At 44.3% G+C, this 18,344-nt stretch overlaps 1 protein-coding gene across 1 annotated transcript; it reads left to right on the top strand.

Moving 5' to 3' along the window:
- Positions 1-420: 420 nt before the first annotated feature.
- dclre1a (DNA cross-link repair 1A (PSO2 homolog, S. cerevisiae)) lies at positions 421-17,297 on the top strand. Its single transcript, XM_079492306.1, has 13 exons — positions 421-723; positions 945-1,118; positions 2,475-2,665; positions 3,038-3,691; positions 6,460-6,831; positions 7,003-7,345; positions 8,071-8,204; positions 9,710-9,828; positions 10,403-10,546; positions 10,785-10,930; positions 11,270-11,424; positions 13,905-14,046; positions 15,948-17,297. The coding sequence occupies exons 1-13, from the start codon at positions 444-446 to the stop codon at positions 16,208-16,210; spliced, it is 3,117 nt and encodes a 1,038-aa protein (XP_079348432.1). The 5' UTR covers positions 421-443; the 3' UTR covers positions 16,211-17,297.
- The last annotated feature ends 1,047 nt before the right edge of the window (positions 17,298-18,344 follow it).

Below are 18,344 nucleotides of genomic sequence, written 5' to 3'. Positions count from 1 at the left end.
ATGATACAACGTAACAGACAATAAATGAAAAATGTTATATTTGCACTCCGGGGAGAAAGTCTGTACAGTATGTCTGATTCTCAGGGCAACATGTAAGGAAATAGATTTTTGGCCAAGGACCCCCATCTGAAAATATGTTGTGCCAGGGAGCCCAATGAGAGAAGATTAGTGTTACTGTTAACCTATTCAAACCTATTTTGAAAAATAGCTGATCTACAAGCTACTCGCAGATCAGCTATGTTTGATATAGCTGAAGTGTGAAACAGGGTTAGGGTCGATAGGTCTAAGATAAGATTTGGATCCTCTTTCATTTATTTTTGCTGGGGGGGACCACTGTATAATGGAAGCCCAGATGAAAGTGATCCATTCCAACATGCTTTTGTTTTGAACAGGCTGTGTACAGGCATCTGCATCGCAGCCTCCATGTTGTGTTCCTCCCCCAAATGTCACAGCAAGACGAATGCGAGGATGACATTTGGGACTACAAACCTCTGAGGAAAAAGAGGAAATCCGGGACCGGAGAGGGACCGGCGACAACCGGAGACGGACCCTCTACTTCCAAGAAAGGAAAAAACGTCAACAATGACTCTAAGAAAAGAAAAAGTGTGAAAAACAATGACTCTAACTCCTCTGGGAAGCCCTCTGCTGTGAAGAGAAGCAAAGCAGTTCAGGTTGACAGAGACCTGACGAGTGGACGTGTGAATATTAGTAATGGCTGTGCAGGTAAGCAGGGGCGGAAAGTAACTAAGTACATCTACTGTACTTAATAGTTGTACTCAAAGGACCACTGCACCCATTTTCATCCTGACATTATTTAGAAAATACTACAAGCTCACAACGTGTTGCTGTTGCATTTAGTGACGTGTTGTGAGCTAGTAGATCTGCTATTTTCAAGAAAATGTTTTGCAGTATTGATACGTTTATTTGTTTTCCCACCACTACAGGTGAGGTCAGCGCTGGCGGATCGCAGCCTGATGGAGGGGAGCCACCACAGTGCTCAGGAGGTGACAGGTGGTGTCCCATCTGTCAGATGCCCTTCTCCATCTTGGTGGTCCAGACGCAACGGTGGCACGTCACCGAGTGCCTGGACGCCCCCAGAGAGGACCACGACAAAGGCAGTGTTCTCAATTCGTTTTATATCGTTGCTGTCGGGCAGAAACCTCTCATAACCATATTCTAACTTTTTGTGTTTATTCGTAAATTAATTAATTAATTTGATCATATCACAGCATCACACAAAATCATCAAAAGTAGCAGATTTATAGGCGCCCGCTGGCCAAGTGGTTCAGGCCAGAGATGAAATGTTTTTATAATCGTCATGGGGGCGCACGCCGCAACGGGGGGAAAAAAGTTGTTGTTTTTTTCATTCCACCCTAAACCCAAGCGTTTAGGTTCTAAACACTTATTTGTAACACTCTTTAAACGTGTCACAGTGTTTGTAGATTATAAGAGCATGTTTGTTTAAATGCCATGATTGCAGCACTGAGTCATCTGGTAGGCTACTCCTTTTCATTGTGAACAAGTAGCCTAAGCAGAGTACAGTACTGTACCCTACCTGGCAGGTTAAACAAGATTAGCATTTGAATGCCGGACAAAAGGTGTTAACGTGCGTTCAGACTTGGATGGTTAGAGCTGCGCGATTACATACAAAGTCAATTCAAAGACGAGAATTGCGCGAACGGGCGCGGCGCGACCTGGCGCGGTACAAACGGGACGAACCGACTAGGCGAATATACTGTATACATATTCAGGTCTAATTCATCATGGGGGCTCGAGCCCCGCCGCCCCCCACGGAGTCTACGTCACTGGTTCAGGCGCATGCCACATATAGGCTTTGGCCTGTCGAGTCCCGTTCATGAAGACCTTTGCTGCATGTCTCTCCCCTTCTCTCTCTCCCTCTTTCCTGTCTATCTTCTATCAATAAAGACAGAAAAGCCAAAAACAAATATTTAAAAAAAAGAAAGTAGCAGATCCACATGCTCGAAACGCAGCGTGATTTCGAACTTGTAGATCTGCTACTTTTGCTACTTTTTGGAATCTTGAAAAGCAATAGTTTGGGATATGAGGTTATGAGGATGTGAGTTTTGTGGTTCCACCCCACAATTTTAACAGTTTAATTAAAATAGGATATAAAACACATTCTAAAAGATGAGTGGACAATTTAAACCCTGGCCTCAACCGACTTTGACATAAAGTTGGTTTGTGAATATAGCCAAGCTTATAGATCGGCTATTTTCGCTATCTGTTGTAAGCCTATCAGGCTTAAAGTGGTTAATGATACAGCAAGCATAGAACACTCAACATGGGCAGCTGTGGCCTAAAGCAGTGGTTCTCAAACATTTTCGTGCCTAGGATCCTGAAAATGAGCACTTGTGCTTAGTAACTACCCTGGGTAAATAATGAACAAAAACATTAAAAAGGCTCTTTGTTGTAGTAGTTAATTAATAATTGTACATAATCCGTTGTCCATACAGAGTGCCCTGACGGCTTCCAGTGCACGTCTACCATTCCAAGCCACTACAGGAGGTACAGTCACACGCTGCTGGCACACAGCCGGGCATCTGGGGACCCCGTCTGTCTCCTGGAAAGACAGACCCCTGCAGAGTCCAGCCTCGGTGGTCTCGCCGGACCACCGGCCTCTGGGTCCATTTTAGACAGCTCACAGGTAGGGATGGGACCATAATTGTTATTATCCTGATAATAAAAAAGAAAATCACAATTATCTTATCGCAAAGATTTTCATTTATCGTGAAATTGTCCTCTGTCACACACTAGGATAAATTAGCTTTTGTATAGCTGCAAATTCAGTACCACTATGCTTTATATAACGGACCTGTAAAGATCGTTCTTATTTCACTCTTCACGAATCTATTTTTGGCAAACATTCCCCCCCAGAATAGGGATGCTGGGGGTTCAAGTGGTTAACAAAAGCAAAACTTTTCACTTTTGAGCTTATTTTGAACATTGCGATAAATAAGCTCAATTGCAATTATTGTAATGTCATTTTCATATCGTCCCGTCACTACTCACAGGACAGCGCTGTCAGCCTCTCCTCTCTGTCCAACCTCAGCGCTCGCCCGTCGACAGCGACTTTCCGACGCCGCCACCGACGCCGAAGGTCGCAAACGGCCTCCTGTTGCTGCGCTCGCCCGGCCCGGCGGATTTCAAGAAGAGGAAAGGCTGGTCATCGACCTCCTCCAGAGGAAGCAACAAGTCCACCAGCTCTTCCCAGGGGAGTAAAACCGAAGTGTCGTCGACACCAAAGCCTCCCAACTCAGGCGGGGGAAGCCAGGCCTCTCAAGAGGCTTTCATAAAAACGGATGTTTCTCCTGAAGACGCTGTCGTAAAAACTGACATTTCTCCTCAAGGAGTTGTCGTAAAAACAGACTTTTCTCCTCAAGGAGTTGTCGTAAAAACAGACTTTTCTCCTCAAGGAGGTTTCATAAAAGCTGACTTTTCTCCCGACAGTGACGACGATGAAATCTCCTATTCACCTTTGTCGAAGTTCCCAGAAGAAGAGGAGGAGGAGGAGATCGTTGGGGGCTCGCTCCTTCATAGTGTGACTGAACGCGAGTCAGACAACGACTCCTTGATGCTGTTCAGCGACGATGAGCTTTTCGGCACTTTCGCCGATGACCTGGAAGCCGGGACCGGAGAGCAGGGTGCCTCGCCTTTCCCCGACAACTCCCAGGTATAATGACAAAATATTATGCGTTATTAAAGTCACAGTTATTACATGAGTGGCTAATTGCAAATATTTCAGATAGTGATCAGAATCCTTGACAATATCTATATATACAAGTGAGAAGTTGTACCCAACCCAGGAAAAGGGACCCAAAGTCACACACTGCATACATCACTGACACGTCACTGACACACTGCAACACACTACACTCACACGGCAGTCACGTCACACACTTACCCTCCGCGTCGTTCGGCCGCTATCTCCTCATATCGCGCCGAACGCCGCCCCTCAACACCAACCGCGGAACATCACTCATTGCACTGACACCAACGTTGCCTCCCTTCCACACCCACGCCGGCATTGTATCTCTTCACAACAAACAATATCTCCCCAAGCACCCACACCCCCGCACGCACACACTCACATGTTGCCAGGTCTATTAAAACAAGCCCAGAAAAAATGCCATTCAACACGCTACTTACAACTCGCTTACAATTCGCGGACCTGGCAACACTGCATCCCGTGATTCCCCTCTTTTCATTGGCTGCACCGCCAACATTGATGCCACTATGTAAACAACACCGCAAACCCTGACTTCCTACAGCCTACAGCCTATACTTACACACACTACCACTCGCTTACAATACGTGGACCTGGCAACACTACATCACCCCTTCCCAATGGCTCACAACCCCACCACGTGACCCAGTGGCGGCCGGTCCATAGGAGGCGCTGGTGCGCCGCACCACCATGCACAACCCCTGAATAAAACGTGAATAAGAATGACGGAGAAATGACATCTGCAGCCTGTAATTTATTTAACATTAGCAATCCACAAACGTCAATATTATAGAATATAAGGAACCACTAACCAAAGGCAGTGATTACAAGTTGTATTATGCTGCCACGTTGTATTCTGCTGCCATGAAATGTCACATGTTGTTTACGTTGTGTGACGTTTCTGATTGGTTACTGAGTGTCACATGTTGCTGCGCGTTCATCTGGAGCATAGATATATACAAACACTAGATGGCTCAAGGCGGAGTTTCTGACGTCGTTCACCCGCCAGCCATCTTACTTCGGGGCTACAGTACAGTATGTTCAATGGCAGCTCAAACATAAACAGTCAGAACTCGCTCAAATCTTGACGGATTTACAAACGGGTTGGTTTATTACAAACGTTGTCAACGTGGCTATGATTCAGACTTCAATACAAACGATAGAAAGCCACTGGGTCGAAAAATGTGTGCGATCAATGTTATTCACACCACAAACCACTTGGGGGCAGCATAAACATCACAACACAGTTTGACATATAGTTTAACACACAGTCAACACAGACGCTAGAAAAACATGAATGATGAGCCACATGGAGCCAGGTAAAGATAATAATTCATTTTCATAATGGAACAACAAGACAATGACAAAAAAAAAAATGTAGCCTCAATCTACATGGAAAATGCAGTGAAATTAGCCATGTTTGGCAATGCCATGTTTATTTTGTATTTTTAAAAGCCTTCCATTGAATGTGATGATACCTATAGTGCATATTTTCTTGATATTTTCAGAGCGCCCTCTCTAGGACAAAAGTCACCAGCCGCCACTGACGTGACCCACGTGTTTTTCGTGATACCTTTCACACTTCCGGAAACACTACCGGAAGTTACACAGTACACACACACACACACACACGCGTGCACACACACACAGTGTACAGCCTGCCGGAAACCAAACGTAGAAGAAGAACAACAACAACACAGGTTCTACACTGATTCTAACTTGGACGGAGAGCACCGCGATTACATACACAGTTACAATAATGCAAACACGACCGTGTCGACACCTGACGTCGTACAATCAGGACGAACCGAGGCGCATATATGGATAAGAACAACAACACTACACGCACGCGCGCAAGCGCTGCAGCACAAAACAGCTACATACAACGCGTGTCACTGTGGACTTCTGTATCTGGGGACTTCTGTATCGCAACGCGGGGCAACGCAACTCTGGGATGAGCGGGCCGAAGGCCCGCGAAATTCTAGTTTCATACATTTACATACATCCAACACAAAAATTGCAGAAATAGCAGATCTTCTAGCTGAGCTTGTAGATTGGCTATTTCAACTATGTTTTCTTTTCTTTTTTGAGTGGTGCAACCACTCCCTTATGGAGCTATGTGTGTGGGTGGGTGCCTGCCTGCCTGCCTGGGTGGGTCTGAGTGCCTGCCTGCCTGGGTGGGTATGAGCACGAAAACAGCATGGCTGTTTTTCACCACCTGTGCGCAACCTAACACACACACAAACACACACGCACATATTAACTGTATATATGATGATTTTGGGTGTGCCAGTACAGTACAGTGACAGTACAGTACAATACAGTAGAGGGACCCCCACATGGTAACTCTCATTTCTCTACCGTTTTGGACGTGGGGCGGCTTGCCGGAACTGGGCCGGCACCCTGGCCGTGGTCCTGTGTGTCTGGAACTTCCGGGGACCCCCCGGGGACCCCCACACGGAGTTGCACCACTCTCACTTCACATGGGTGTGATTTGTTTAGTCTAAAATGATTAATAATATGGCATTGTTTGGGCCATAATACATGATTTATTTTAATTATTAGTACATTAGTCATATCTGCCCTGTGCAGTTTTTCTTTGCAAAGCCTAAAATGCAAAAGAAATGTATCTCTTTTTTATTATTATGTTCCAATGTTGAATGCCAAAAACACAATTAAACTGTCAAGTCAAATGTTATTATTGTGTTACCCAGGTGGATCCGGGCACCTCGTCAGGGCCTGGTAATCAGGGGCCTGACTCTGCAGCTGCTGCACACCCCCCCAGCTCCAGCAGAGAGGAAAGCCAAAACCAGGGGAAAGCGCACGGCTCCGGCTGCCTCCGGTCCCCACAGAGCAAGGTTTTAGACCGACTGCGACAGACGCTCTCTGGTTCAATAGAAGTGCCTCGTGGAGTTTTAGACGAACCTGCCTTGTTTCCTCATCAAGACCTTTCCTCGTCTCAAAGCTCACTGTCTCAAGCATCTCAGTCCGTCGTCATGGCGCCTCGATTGGGACAGAGCCAGGCGGGGAAGAAGCAGACGGACATTGGGGTCTTTTTCGGGCTCAAGCCCCTCAAGGAGAAGGAGGTAGGCCTGCTATCAATTATGCAGGCTATTATTGGAATGATAATGTTTTGATTAATCAAATAATTGAGAAGCTATGTTTTTCTTTGTTTAATCCTTTATACATAGCAACAATGTTACACTTGTGACTTTGTCGCAAAACAATTTAAATTGATTAACTATTTGCACCCCTAGGAGGAGGAGAAGGTGGAGAGTGCTGCTCACAGCTCGCCGGCGGCGGAGAGCTCTGCGCAAAGGCGAGGCGAGAGGAGAGGCAGGCGGGGCAGGAGCAGGGCTGTCACCTCCTCCGGCGTTCCACACAGCCACATTGCAGGAGGTGACACGGGGACCATGGGTGACAGCCAGGCAGCGGGAGCCGAAGAAGGTGTAGGAAGAGGTGGCAGGCCAGCGGGGAGGAGAAGAGCTGAGGGAGGTGCAGGGAGAGGTGGCAGGCCAGCGGGGAGAGGGTGGAGTAGGTGGAGCAGGGATGGAGAGCCAGGGGACACCAGACAATGTCCCTTCTACAAGAAGATCCCAGGTGACTGAAGACTGCTAGGAGAATGCTTGTATTAAAATTATATAAAATAATAATAATTATATATATATATATATATATATATATATATATATATATATATATATATGCACCATGTCTCTGTGTGTACGTGTGTACGCCTGTAATCCACGCACTGTAACTCGAGAACCGTTCGCCCCACCGACTTCAAATTTCAAAATTCAAAAAAGAAATGCACACATTTTGTGCAATTTGCACACATTTTTACATTTTTTATATAGCAGATCTACAAGCTCTGTGAGCTTGTACAGTATATCTGCTTTTGTACAGTATATCTACTTTTGAATAGACAAAGTATACTATAATGTTTAAAGTGGTTAAAATCTAAAATGACACAGAAGCTTTCCCGGTCTTAATGGATTAATTGGGTGTTTGTGTCTGTGTCTTGTGTTTTTATGAGGTGAAATTACAGTGTGGCAATATAATTCCGTTAAATGCTTGAGAATGGCAAGATCTACCAACCTTGTACATCTGCTATGTACACAAATGCCCCTGGCACAAATTATTTTCAGATGAGGGTCCACAACCAAATGCATATTAATTTGGGGGTCCTTGACATGATAAAGTTTGAGAACCTCTGCCCACTACAGTACAGTAGACTTGGGACATACTGTATCTATCTATCCATGTATCAATTTGTTTTGTATTCTACAATACATGAATCTAATAATCATGTTCTTTGTGTTCAGGCACCAAATTTGCTATTGACGCCTTCAATTATGGCGTGATTGAGGGCATCTCGTCGTACTTCCTCACCCACTTCCACTCAGACCACTATGGAGGCCTGAAGAAGAGCTCCACAGTCCCCATCTACTGCAACAGAGTGAGTGTGTTGTTGACCCTGTGCAGTAGCGGACCCCCACTTGATACAATTATTTTATGTGGGACCCCCAATCTAGACTGTAAAATAGGCCTGTCACAATTATTACATAATCGCCTAATCGCAATTATTTGAGATAATCGCAATTATCTTTGCATAATCGTCAATCGTTTCCATGTTAAAAAATGTCCATACTTTTTCAAAAATACCAGAAATAGCAGGTCAGTTCTTGACGTGTGGTAAGCTTGTAGATCAACTATTGGCAATTATGACAAATAATTGCGAGACAACCCTATAGAGCATATTTTTTTAATTATTATTATTTTATATGATGATTTGAATTTTGTTGTTATTTTTCATGTCATGATTATGAATTGAATACCCAGGATCTGAATGGAAACAAGACCGCAAGGACTTTTTCGGTTATATCCTTTTAGACAAAGTGTTTGACTGTACTGGATTTACCGCACTTTATTTTGACCCCATATTTTATTCCATCATCATCTGAGTTCTGAGTCCTCAACTGCGAATGTACCCCAGAAAAGTTATTGATAGAAAAAAAAAAAAAAAAGATTAAAAGCTCTTCAAATTGCCAACTTTGAAGTATTGTGGTCCAAAAGAGATTACTCTCACAGGTGGTTTATTTTCCTTTCTTAAAAAAACTAAGAGCTAAATCACCCCGTCAGCTGTGCTTAGCCACTGTGCAGGGAGGAAAATGCTTGATTCGTTTATCCGCTACACCGCCTTAATCAACTTTTCCTCAGTGTTGCCATGAATTCCAATCCCCCCGCGGTTTGTCAATTCTCAGCAACAATGTACTTCGTTTGCATTTTAAGTGAAGCGCTAGAAATAACCGTATGGGTTTCTTTATGCCTCTGCCAACCAGTTGCCGTTTGCAACTGTTCCCTGTCCAGTCTCTTATAGCAGTGACTCCCAAACCTTTCAGCTCAAGACCCATCTACAAGCTCACAACATATCTGCGACACATTGGGAGCTTGTAGATCGGCAATCTTCGGCACGCAGTTAAGTATAAATCAGGCATTACGACGCAAAAAAATGATATTCAAAGCTTTGTTAGATGGCACGAAATTCGAACATAAAAATATATTTAAATTATTGTCTTTGTTTATTTTTTCATTTTTTAAATCAAAATAGCTGATCTACAAGCCCACAATGCTTTGCAGCATGACATGTTGAGAGCTTGTAGATCTGCTGCAGCCTGCACTTCAAAGCCATGTGCTTGAGCTCCACAATTCATGAATCACTGACTCATTATTTAATAATTTAATATTCTTTATTACACAATAGGCCTCCTGCACCTGCAACTGAATTAGGAAAAAAGGTCAAAACTAAGTGTGTGTGTGTGTGTGTGTGTGTGTGTGTGTGTGTGTGTGTGTGTGTGTGTGTGTGTGTGTGTGTGTGTGTGTGTGTGTGTGTGTGTGTGTGTGCGCGCGTGTGCGTGTGCGTGTGTGTGTGTGTGTGTGCACTCGCGCGCATGCATGTTTCAGATCACAGGTAACCTGGTGATGAGCAAGCTGAAGGTGTCAGAGCAGTATGTCCATATCCTGCCCATGAACGTCCAGATGACAGTGGACAGTGTCAGAGTCACCCTGTTGGACGCCAACCAGTGAGTCACACAACTGAGGAGCCGCTGCTCCGCCATCGCTTGACCACGCCACTAAACACGCCTAATCGCAATAATTTGAGATAATCGAAATTATTTTTTGCATGATCGTCAATAGTTTCCATATTGACAAATGTCCATACATTTTTCAAAAATAGAAGAAATGGCAGATCCATCTAAGCTTACAAGCTTGTAGATCAACTGTTTCCACTATTTTGTACATTATTTGGAAAGAAAACATTATTAAAAATTATTGAATGTGTCAGTGATTTATTTGTATATTTAAATCATTTGTCATATCTGTCCTGTGCAATTTGTGATTACGAAGACCAAAAACAAAATTCCACTAATTCAAGGCTTCATGGGGAGTGTAATGTTTAAAAAAATAAATCAAAAATGGCAGATGTATCATGTACAGCCTGTACAGCCTGTGCAGCCTGGCATGAAGTCACACGCTGTGAGCTTGTATCTGTTATTTTTGAGAAGCACTTTTCTGAATCCTAAAGAGGTTTCTGAAAAACGTGCATCTGTGCGCGTGCCTGTGTGTCTCTCTCTGTGTGTGTGTTGTATTCCACAGTTGTCCAGGATCGGCCATGCTGCTGTTCATGCTGCCTGACGGACAGACGGTGCTTCACACAGGAGACTTCAGAGCTGACCCCTCCATGGAGACGTACCCCGAGATACTCAGCTGTAAAGTCCAGACCCTGTACCTGGACACCACGTGAGTGACCCTGTGACCCCTAACTGTGTGTGTGTGTGTGTGTGTGTGTGTGTGTGTGTGTGTGTGTGTGTGTGTGTGTGTGTGTGTGTGTGTGTGTGTGTGTGTGTGTGTGTGTGTGTGTGTGTGTGTGTGTGTGTGTGTGTGTGTGTGCGCGCATGTGTGTGTGCGCGCATGTGTGTGTGCGCGCATGTGTGTGTGCGCGCGTGTATGTGTCTATTGATCCCTCTCTCCTCTGTAGTTACTGCAGTCCAGAGTACACGTTCCCCACGCAGGACAAGGTGATCAGCTTCGCGGTCAACACGGCCTTCGAGGCAGTGACGCTCGCCCCTCGCACCCTGGTGGTGTGTGGCTCCTACTCTGTGGGCAAAGAGAAGGTGTTTCTGGGTGAGTGCTCCCAACAGTGGAACCACTTCGTCTATCGACGCTGTCTGGCAAAACCACCTAACTCCTTCGGCTTACCGTTAACGGCAAGATGACCTCCCCTTGTGATCTCCCGTTTGTTTTTGTCAGGCCAATTTTGAAAGAAACCAGAGATTCAAATATTTTAATGCATGATGTATCAGCGTATTCCACATTCTAGTGGCAGAGTAGTACATTTGGTGGCAGAGCCCCTCAAACCCCCATCAAGGACCCCACAAAGTGGGGTCCCTGGACCCCACTTTGAGAAACAGTGAGCGGCTATGCGTGGGTGAATAGTGAATGGAAACATGCATTTGTTTTCAGCGCTGGCGGAGGTGTTGGGGTCCAGGGTGTGTCTGTCCCGAGACAAATACAACACCATGTGTTGTCTGGAGTCGGACCACATCAGAGGGCTCATCACCACGGACGGGAAGGCAGCACAGGTCCATGTCCTGCCCATGATGAAGATCGGCTTCAAGGTAGGTTCGGGCATGCAGACGTGACGCTTTTTGGGGCGGAAATTGCCGTTTGGAATAAAAAATAGGTCTAGATACTGTAGATGGACAAAGAACTAAACAATATAGTTTAAACCAGTCGTTTTTTAAACCCCTGCCGTTTCCCCCCCAACTCTCCCCGGGAAGAGGGGAGGGGATGAGCAGCGCGCTCTGTCGGTCTATCACCCTGCACGAGTGCAGCCGCTGTTTACAATCGCTGGGCAACGACATACTTTTATAAATTAAATAATAACCGTTAGGAATAAATGGGTTTCAATTCACATTGTGACAGACCAACCCACAATTACCCACCTCTCCCAACCCGAGGACAGTTGAAGCACACAGCCCACTGATCAGTGCACAACCCCCTGCCTGGTTTGTTGAAACCTTTTGGTGAAGTCATGGCTACTGCGAGTAGCAAAGAAAAAGACCCGGCCATCACCCGTTCTGCTACAGTGATAATGGTTATTTATTAATTACTTATTAACTCACTCATTTTCACTCATTTTCAAAAAAGTCATTAACATGGTGAATCACATCTTGATGATGTCATCAAGATGTGATTCACCATGTTAATGAACAGCTCTAAGGTATATTAAGGTATATTAATGACATAGTAAAATGTTGAATGCAAGTTTTAATGAAAGTATGCCTACTAGTTGTCCATGTTTCACATCATCTGAAGCAAACATTACATTTGCGGATGCTGTGTAAACGGTGAGGGAGGGGTGGAGGAGCGGCCTCCTACTCCTCCGAGATAGGAATACATCAGTGGGCAGCCGGGGGTCGAGGGTCAGTGACAGACCGACAGCGCCACGATATAGGGTCTCCCTTCCCCGGGAGACTTGGGGCTGAAGGCCCGGACCCGACATGTAAACACAAGCTGTTTTAATTGCTTCCACGACGTGCTGGCTAATACAATTTTATTTATTTCCATAAATATGGTTGGCTCTTGCCAAATCAACATTAACATTACATACACAGCCGCTATTTAAAATATATACATTTTAATTCGATCTTGGTGCAGTGGGAGAGGACAGCGGAGAGGAGTGTCCAAGATGAGCACATGAGCAGGGGTACGAGGGAGGAGACCGGTCCATCGGCTCGTTCGGTTATTTACCAAAGTATGTTTACCAATATTATATTATTTATTTCTCCATAAATAGGTTATGAAGTGACTAAATATAGACTTATTTCTCCTCTACAGCCGCTATTTTACATTTTAGACTTTAAAATGCGCGCCTGTTCAAACGGTCTATTTTCTGATCGCTCCAGCCTCGACTTGAGTGACAGGTCGCTTGGGCACACCCACTTTCTGAAAGCAAGGCAGCTTCAAAATAATTTTAGCTTGCTGTATTTTTCTAGCTTCTGGCGGTGTGAACGTGGCTTAATCGTAATACTATACGGTGAAACTAATCTTTGTGAAATTGCTTCAGGAAGTCTGAAGTTACTAACAGTCTACCATGACGTGGTTGGGGAAGAGGTTTGAATGAAAATAGCCGATCTACAAGCTTACGACGCATCATCTTGCGATGACTTGAGTTAATAATAGTACTGTTTGTAGATCTGCTCTGAAAAAGGTTTGGGACCTTCTGGGTGTCTGAAACTCCTTCCTTCCTATAACAACAACTATAAACTGCAGCCTGAGCACTTTCTAAAGTGTGGGTTGTCAATTATTTAGAGATTTTGATTAATTACACATACCCCTAATGTGTAAATTAAAATGTTTGTCTAGAGGAGGCTCATCAAAGGCATGGGAACATTAAAGTGTAGCTAATTAATTACATCCTTATCTCCCCGCAGGCACTTTGACTCAATGTAATTATGTGCGCTGTATTTAATAATTATAAACATGCATATCCTACTATATGCAAATGTAATCTATACAGTGACTACTATGGAAGTTTAATTTTGGTTGATCACTTTATTCCTGGCATCGCTGTATTAGGCATTATGCCATTGTTGGGGAAGATATTTGAATCTACAAGCTTCTACACGTGACAAGTGATCAACACGAGAGCTTGTAGATCGGATAATTTCAGGCAGATTTTGTGTAGATGCAACAAAGCCAAGTGCAGTTGTAAGTCAGGTTTGTTTTACTAAGTACAGTATTAGAGCAGGGGTTTTCAATTGGGGGTCCGGGACTCCTCAGAGTTACTACAGGGGCAGCGCCAAGTTGTGTGATAGGAACTTTTGTTCTTTTTCATTAACCAACAACCCTCTCATCCCTGTTAATACAAAAAGAGATCCAATACACTCTGCTACAGTCAAGTACAAAAGCCTTTATTGAAGCGGCATCTCTGCAAAGAGCATTAAAAAAGAAAGACCTACACATTTCGGCTGTTAAAGCCTTCGTCAGGGTCCCATGAACCCTCCCATCCCTATTCTGAGTGGAACATTAGCCGAACATATAATGGGGTCCTTGGCCTGAAAAACCTTTCGGTTGTTGTGTCTCCTCTCGTCAGCATCTGCAGGAGCACCTGAGCAGGTTCTCGGCTCAGTACGACCAGCTGCTGGCCTTCAAGCCCACGGGATGGACCTTCAGTCAGAAGGCGGACAACGCGGAGGACATCCAGCCTTGGCGCCGTGGAAACATCACCATCTACGGTACACACAACATACGCACGCACGCACGTGCACGCATGCACGCACACACACACACACACACACACACACACACACACACACACACACACAGGGGGGTGCAGGGGGTCCTCAACCATAGCTGAGCCAGAGTTGAAACAAGGACCCCCCCCCCCACCCCACTACATATTGTATAAATGTGTATTGCAGATTAAAGGAGCATTCAGTGATTTGGGTGATTTGGAAAACCACCCAGTCCGCCCCGGTAACAAAATGTGCACATGCACGCTCTACAGTGGGGGGAAGTGCAACAGGCCAACAGCATGTGCACCAAGGCCCGCCCCCACTCGATCATGATTGGAGGAAGGCCCCTCTCATCCTGATTGGATGAAGGCTTTGCCACCCGCCACCAAAACTGAAACTAGGGTTTCTTTTACCCCAGGGGCTCACTGGGGACAGGGAGGAACTCCTTATATGGTCAGCACACTCTATAGTAGGGAGGATTATCCAGAAAAAACCTTTAAACGCCTTCATGATAGCATCATAGACTTGTTTGACAGCACTATCATTGTGTAGCTTCATGTTCATGTGGACATCCTCAATCCTTCAGAAAACATTTGATTGGTCTGCTCTATTTTTCGGCCAATTTCCCCTCAGAATAGTGATGCTAGGGTTCAAGTGGGGGTTCAAGTGGTTAATGCAAAAGAATAAAATTAGAAACAGTTCCTATCACACACAGATTTGGCGGACCTGTAAGGACAAAATGCAGGTTGAAAAAGACCTTAGATCCGAGCTCGGTAAAATCTGTACTGCACATGGCTCGCCGATAACCAACTGTCATTCATTACACCTAGTCATTACACCTAGTCATTACACCTAGACTGTCATTACACCTAGTCATTACACCTAGTCATTACACCTAGTCATTACACCTATTCATTACACCTAGGCCAAACGGAACCCATTATTTTAACCTCAGTAAAGCGAAAGACTTTACGATCAGAGTGGATGTTATCACAAGGAAAGAACAGATTATCTATCTGTGTTTTATTTTAGATAACAATCTTTCCGCTGATAAAATGGCAAACAAAGGTAATCAGGAAAGTCAACCAAAGAATATGATTGCACCTCATGGTACTTTAGCACCTCAAAGGCACTCAAATCAAACTACAGACCTCTCAAAACAAACTAGATTACTACTAGACCACACCTAGGAGGACTCACCTAACCCCTGCTCATTGTGGGGTAGGGTGGCTCATGGTGAATTAGGACAGCAACTTGCAATGGCCCTTTTCAAGACACTCAAGGGACGAGTGTGCCCATGTACCTTTCAAACTACTTCAACAGAGTGAGAAACACCCACGGACACAACACCAGAAGAAGCTCCACTGATCTCATGTCCCCCCAGATTTGGCACAAATGAATACGATGGGTACTAGCGCTAGCCTACATAGATCTGAGATATTATTATTAGTACAGCCATCAAAATGTTTTCTAGCTTCTAGCTTTTTTAGTTGTTTTTTTCAATGTGCGCGTGTGGCATGTACACATTGTGCAGTGGTTGGAGTTTTTCTCTGCTCTTCCATTGAGACATTTATATGCTGTGGTCAGGTAGGACACCTACTGGTTGACAAGAGGTATTGCATACAATTCAAATATAAACAACCAGTCTTCCCAAACATTCTCTCCATTATAACTCAACAGTAAACATTTAATTCTCTCCATTATAACTCAACAGTGAACATTTAATTCTCCCCATTATAACACAACAGTAAACATTTAATTCTATACATTATAACTCAACTGTAAACATTTCATTCTAAACATGATAACTCAACCCGACGATGTGACGTGAGAATGTGCTGTATTTCAGCCTGATGGAGGCAACACTCTGACTTCATTCTACATACGTTCTGTCTCAACAGGCGTCCCCTACAGTGAGCACAGCAGCTTTGTGGAGATGAAGAGGTTTGTCCAGTGGCTGCAGCCCATCAAGGTCATTGCCACCGTCAACGTGGGCAGCTACGATAGCAGGAGAGCCATGGAGAAGTGCTTCAGTGATTGGCTGAGGGAAGCCAAGACAAGACCACCACCAGAGTCCCAGCACCAGGCATCAGGAGTTGTGGATTATAATGGCCTAAAGGCCTCACCGAGGTTTGTTGGGCTTGGACACAGGCTGGGGCGCTAACCCATACTGCTCATCCGGGTGCCATCTACATTCCGGCTGTCACCCGTCTCTCCGGTGGTCACCAGACTATACCCGGTTGTCACATAGTCTATTCCTATGAGTCACTATAAATAGAATAACTATAACCAAAAATCACACCCGTGTGAACTGAGTGGTGTAAGGTCTTATATAGCCTGATCATCTGTGGTATGACGTAATGTCTGACGTAATGAAATCACACCCGTGTGAACTGGGTGACCGTAGCAACCATGCTCATTTTTTACGCACAGACAGACTAACAAAGCCAGTTGTAGGAGTGGTTTACACCACTCAAAAATACATCGCATGGATGCACCTGGGACGTATCCTCAGTGATGTATCCTGAGGTCGGTATGTATGTACAGTATGTTAGCCTAGCAGGCTTTCATATGTACTGTAGGCACCTTTTCATCCAGCCTAATTATTATAATAAAAAACTGGGTTTATGATTAAGAGAGATTTTATGGAAAAAAACGGTCTGATTATGCACATTTTATTACTTTTACCATCGAATGAAGAGAACCGTTTCTTTTTTGGTCTTTCAGTAAGTCTGAAACTCAAAGTGGGACCCTTACAGGTGTGTAACTCCGAGAGTGTACAAATGGAACCAAATGGACCTGTAAGGGTCATTTGTACAATCTCAGAGTTATGGTGGTCCCTGAAATTAAAACATTTGAACCCTAATGCAATAAGTGTACAACTACCGTTCACAAAGGACAGATATGTGTGTTGCCATTAGTCCACAAGTTTGAAGGATTGAAGTCTGCGTATGTTATTATACGGATATTTCACTTTCAAACATGTTTGGGGTAATTTTATTGTGTACTCAGGCTTTCATGTTGTTATAAATGTTGTTTGCGTTAAAAAATAAAATAAATGGAAATAGTCAGATAAAGCTGCTGCGTTGGTTCAGAATGAAACAGACCTTTGATCTTTGGCAACCATTTGTAATTCACTCCACTATTCTGAAATCATTCTGTTCTTTGTTTCACAAAGAATGTATTTATTCTGTGTTTTTCTTCAATGTTTTATACAAATTTTACATTTAATTAAATGCTTTTTGCAAAAAGTTTTGCGTCCCTGGTAATTTTGCCTATTATTGTTGGTGAAATGGAAGGTGACTTTATCATGATGAATTATGATGATTATCTCATGAACCTTATCAGTAAGTGTTACCATTATTTACTACAGTCCTACTAGACCCCAGTAAATTGCATCTGGCCACAAAGGATCACAGGATGTATTGAATGTGAAGGAGGTGACAAACTGAGATATTGAGGCTACACACACACACAATAGATCCTGTGATATTTTGTGGCCAGCTGTAATGTCCTGGAGTCTATAGTAGGACTAGTAAATAACTAGAAATTCACTCTGTCGAGGTGCCAACTTGCCTTGCACACAAAATTCACTGTCGAGGTGCCAACTTGCGCCTTGCACACAAGTAGGCCTACTTGAGTGCGCAAGTACTGCTACTAACTAATGTCTATTACAACTGCTGTTCTAAATCCTTTAGACCCGTTATTGACCTTATACCAACCTTGAAATGCATTAAGTTCCTCACTCTCTTCCTCAAGTGTCATTTGGGATCCCACCACCAGGTGACGCACAGGACCCCTCATGTACTCACGAACAATTTCATTGATGTGAAAGCGTCACTCACGGTGACATCCCCAACCCCACCCACTCGGTATAAAACCGGGAGTTGGGCCTGTGAGTGTCATTCCTATCAATCTACCTTTCTGCCGCTGACAAAGCAGAAGGGCGTCTTAATGACTCTCTTCTTCGAGTAACTTATACAACTGAGATTACTGAAGTAACCCGAAGTTACGTCACCATCAACAGCCAATAAGGGACCACCATTCTTACCCCGACATACATACATACATACATACATACATACATACAGCTGATCACCAAATGTACCTTAGTGGACAACACTGACATACGGTGGACAGCACCGACATACATATCCAGCCGATCGCAGTACTTGCGCGCTCTGCTTGCGCAAGTAACAAGTAATAATAATAAAGAAATCGCTGTAAAATTATATTTGAATAGCCACTTGCTCAAATGCCCCCGCCCCCTGTCCAAAAGATTATACCGTTAAGCCACA

Source organism: Electrona antarctica (assembly GCF_951216825.1).
Source record: "Electrona antarctica genome assembly, chromosome: 22".
NCBI lineage: Eukaryota > Metazoa > Chordata > Actinopteri > Myctophiformes > Myctophidae > Electrona > Electrona antarctica.
Note: the sequence above shows the minus strand (reverse complement) of the source record. Positions and strands in the feature narration are given on the sequence as shown.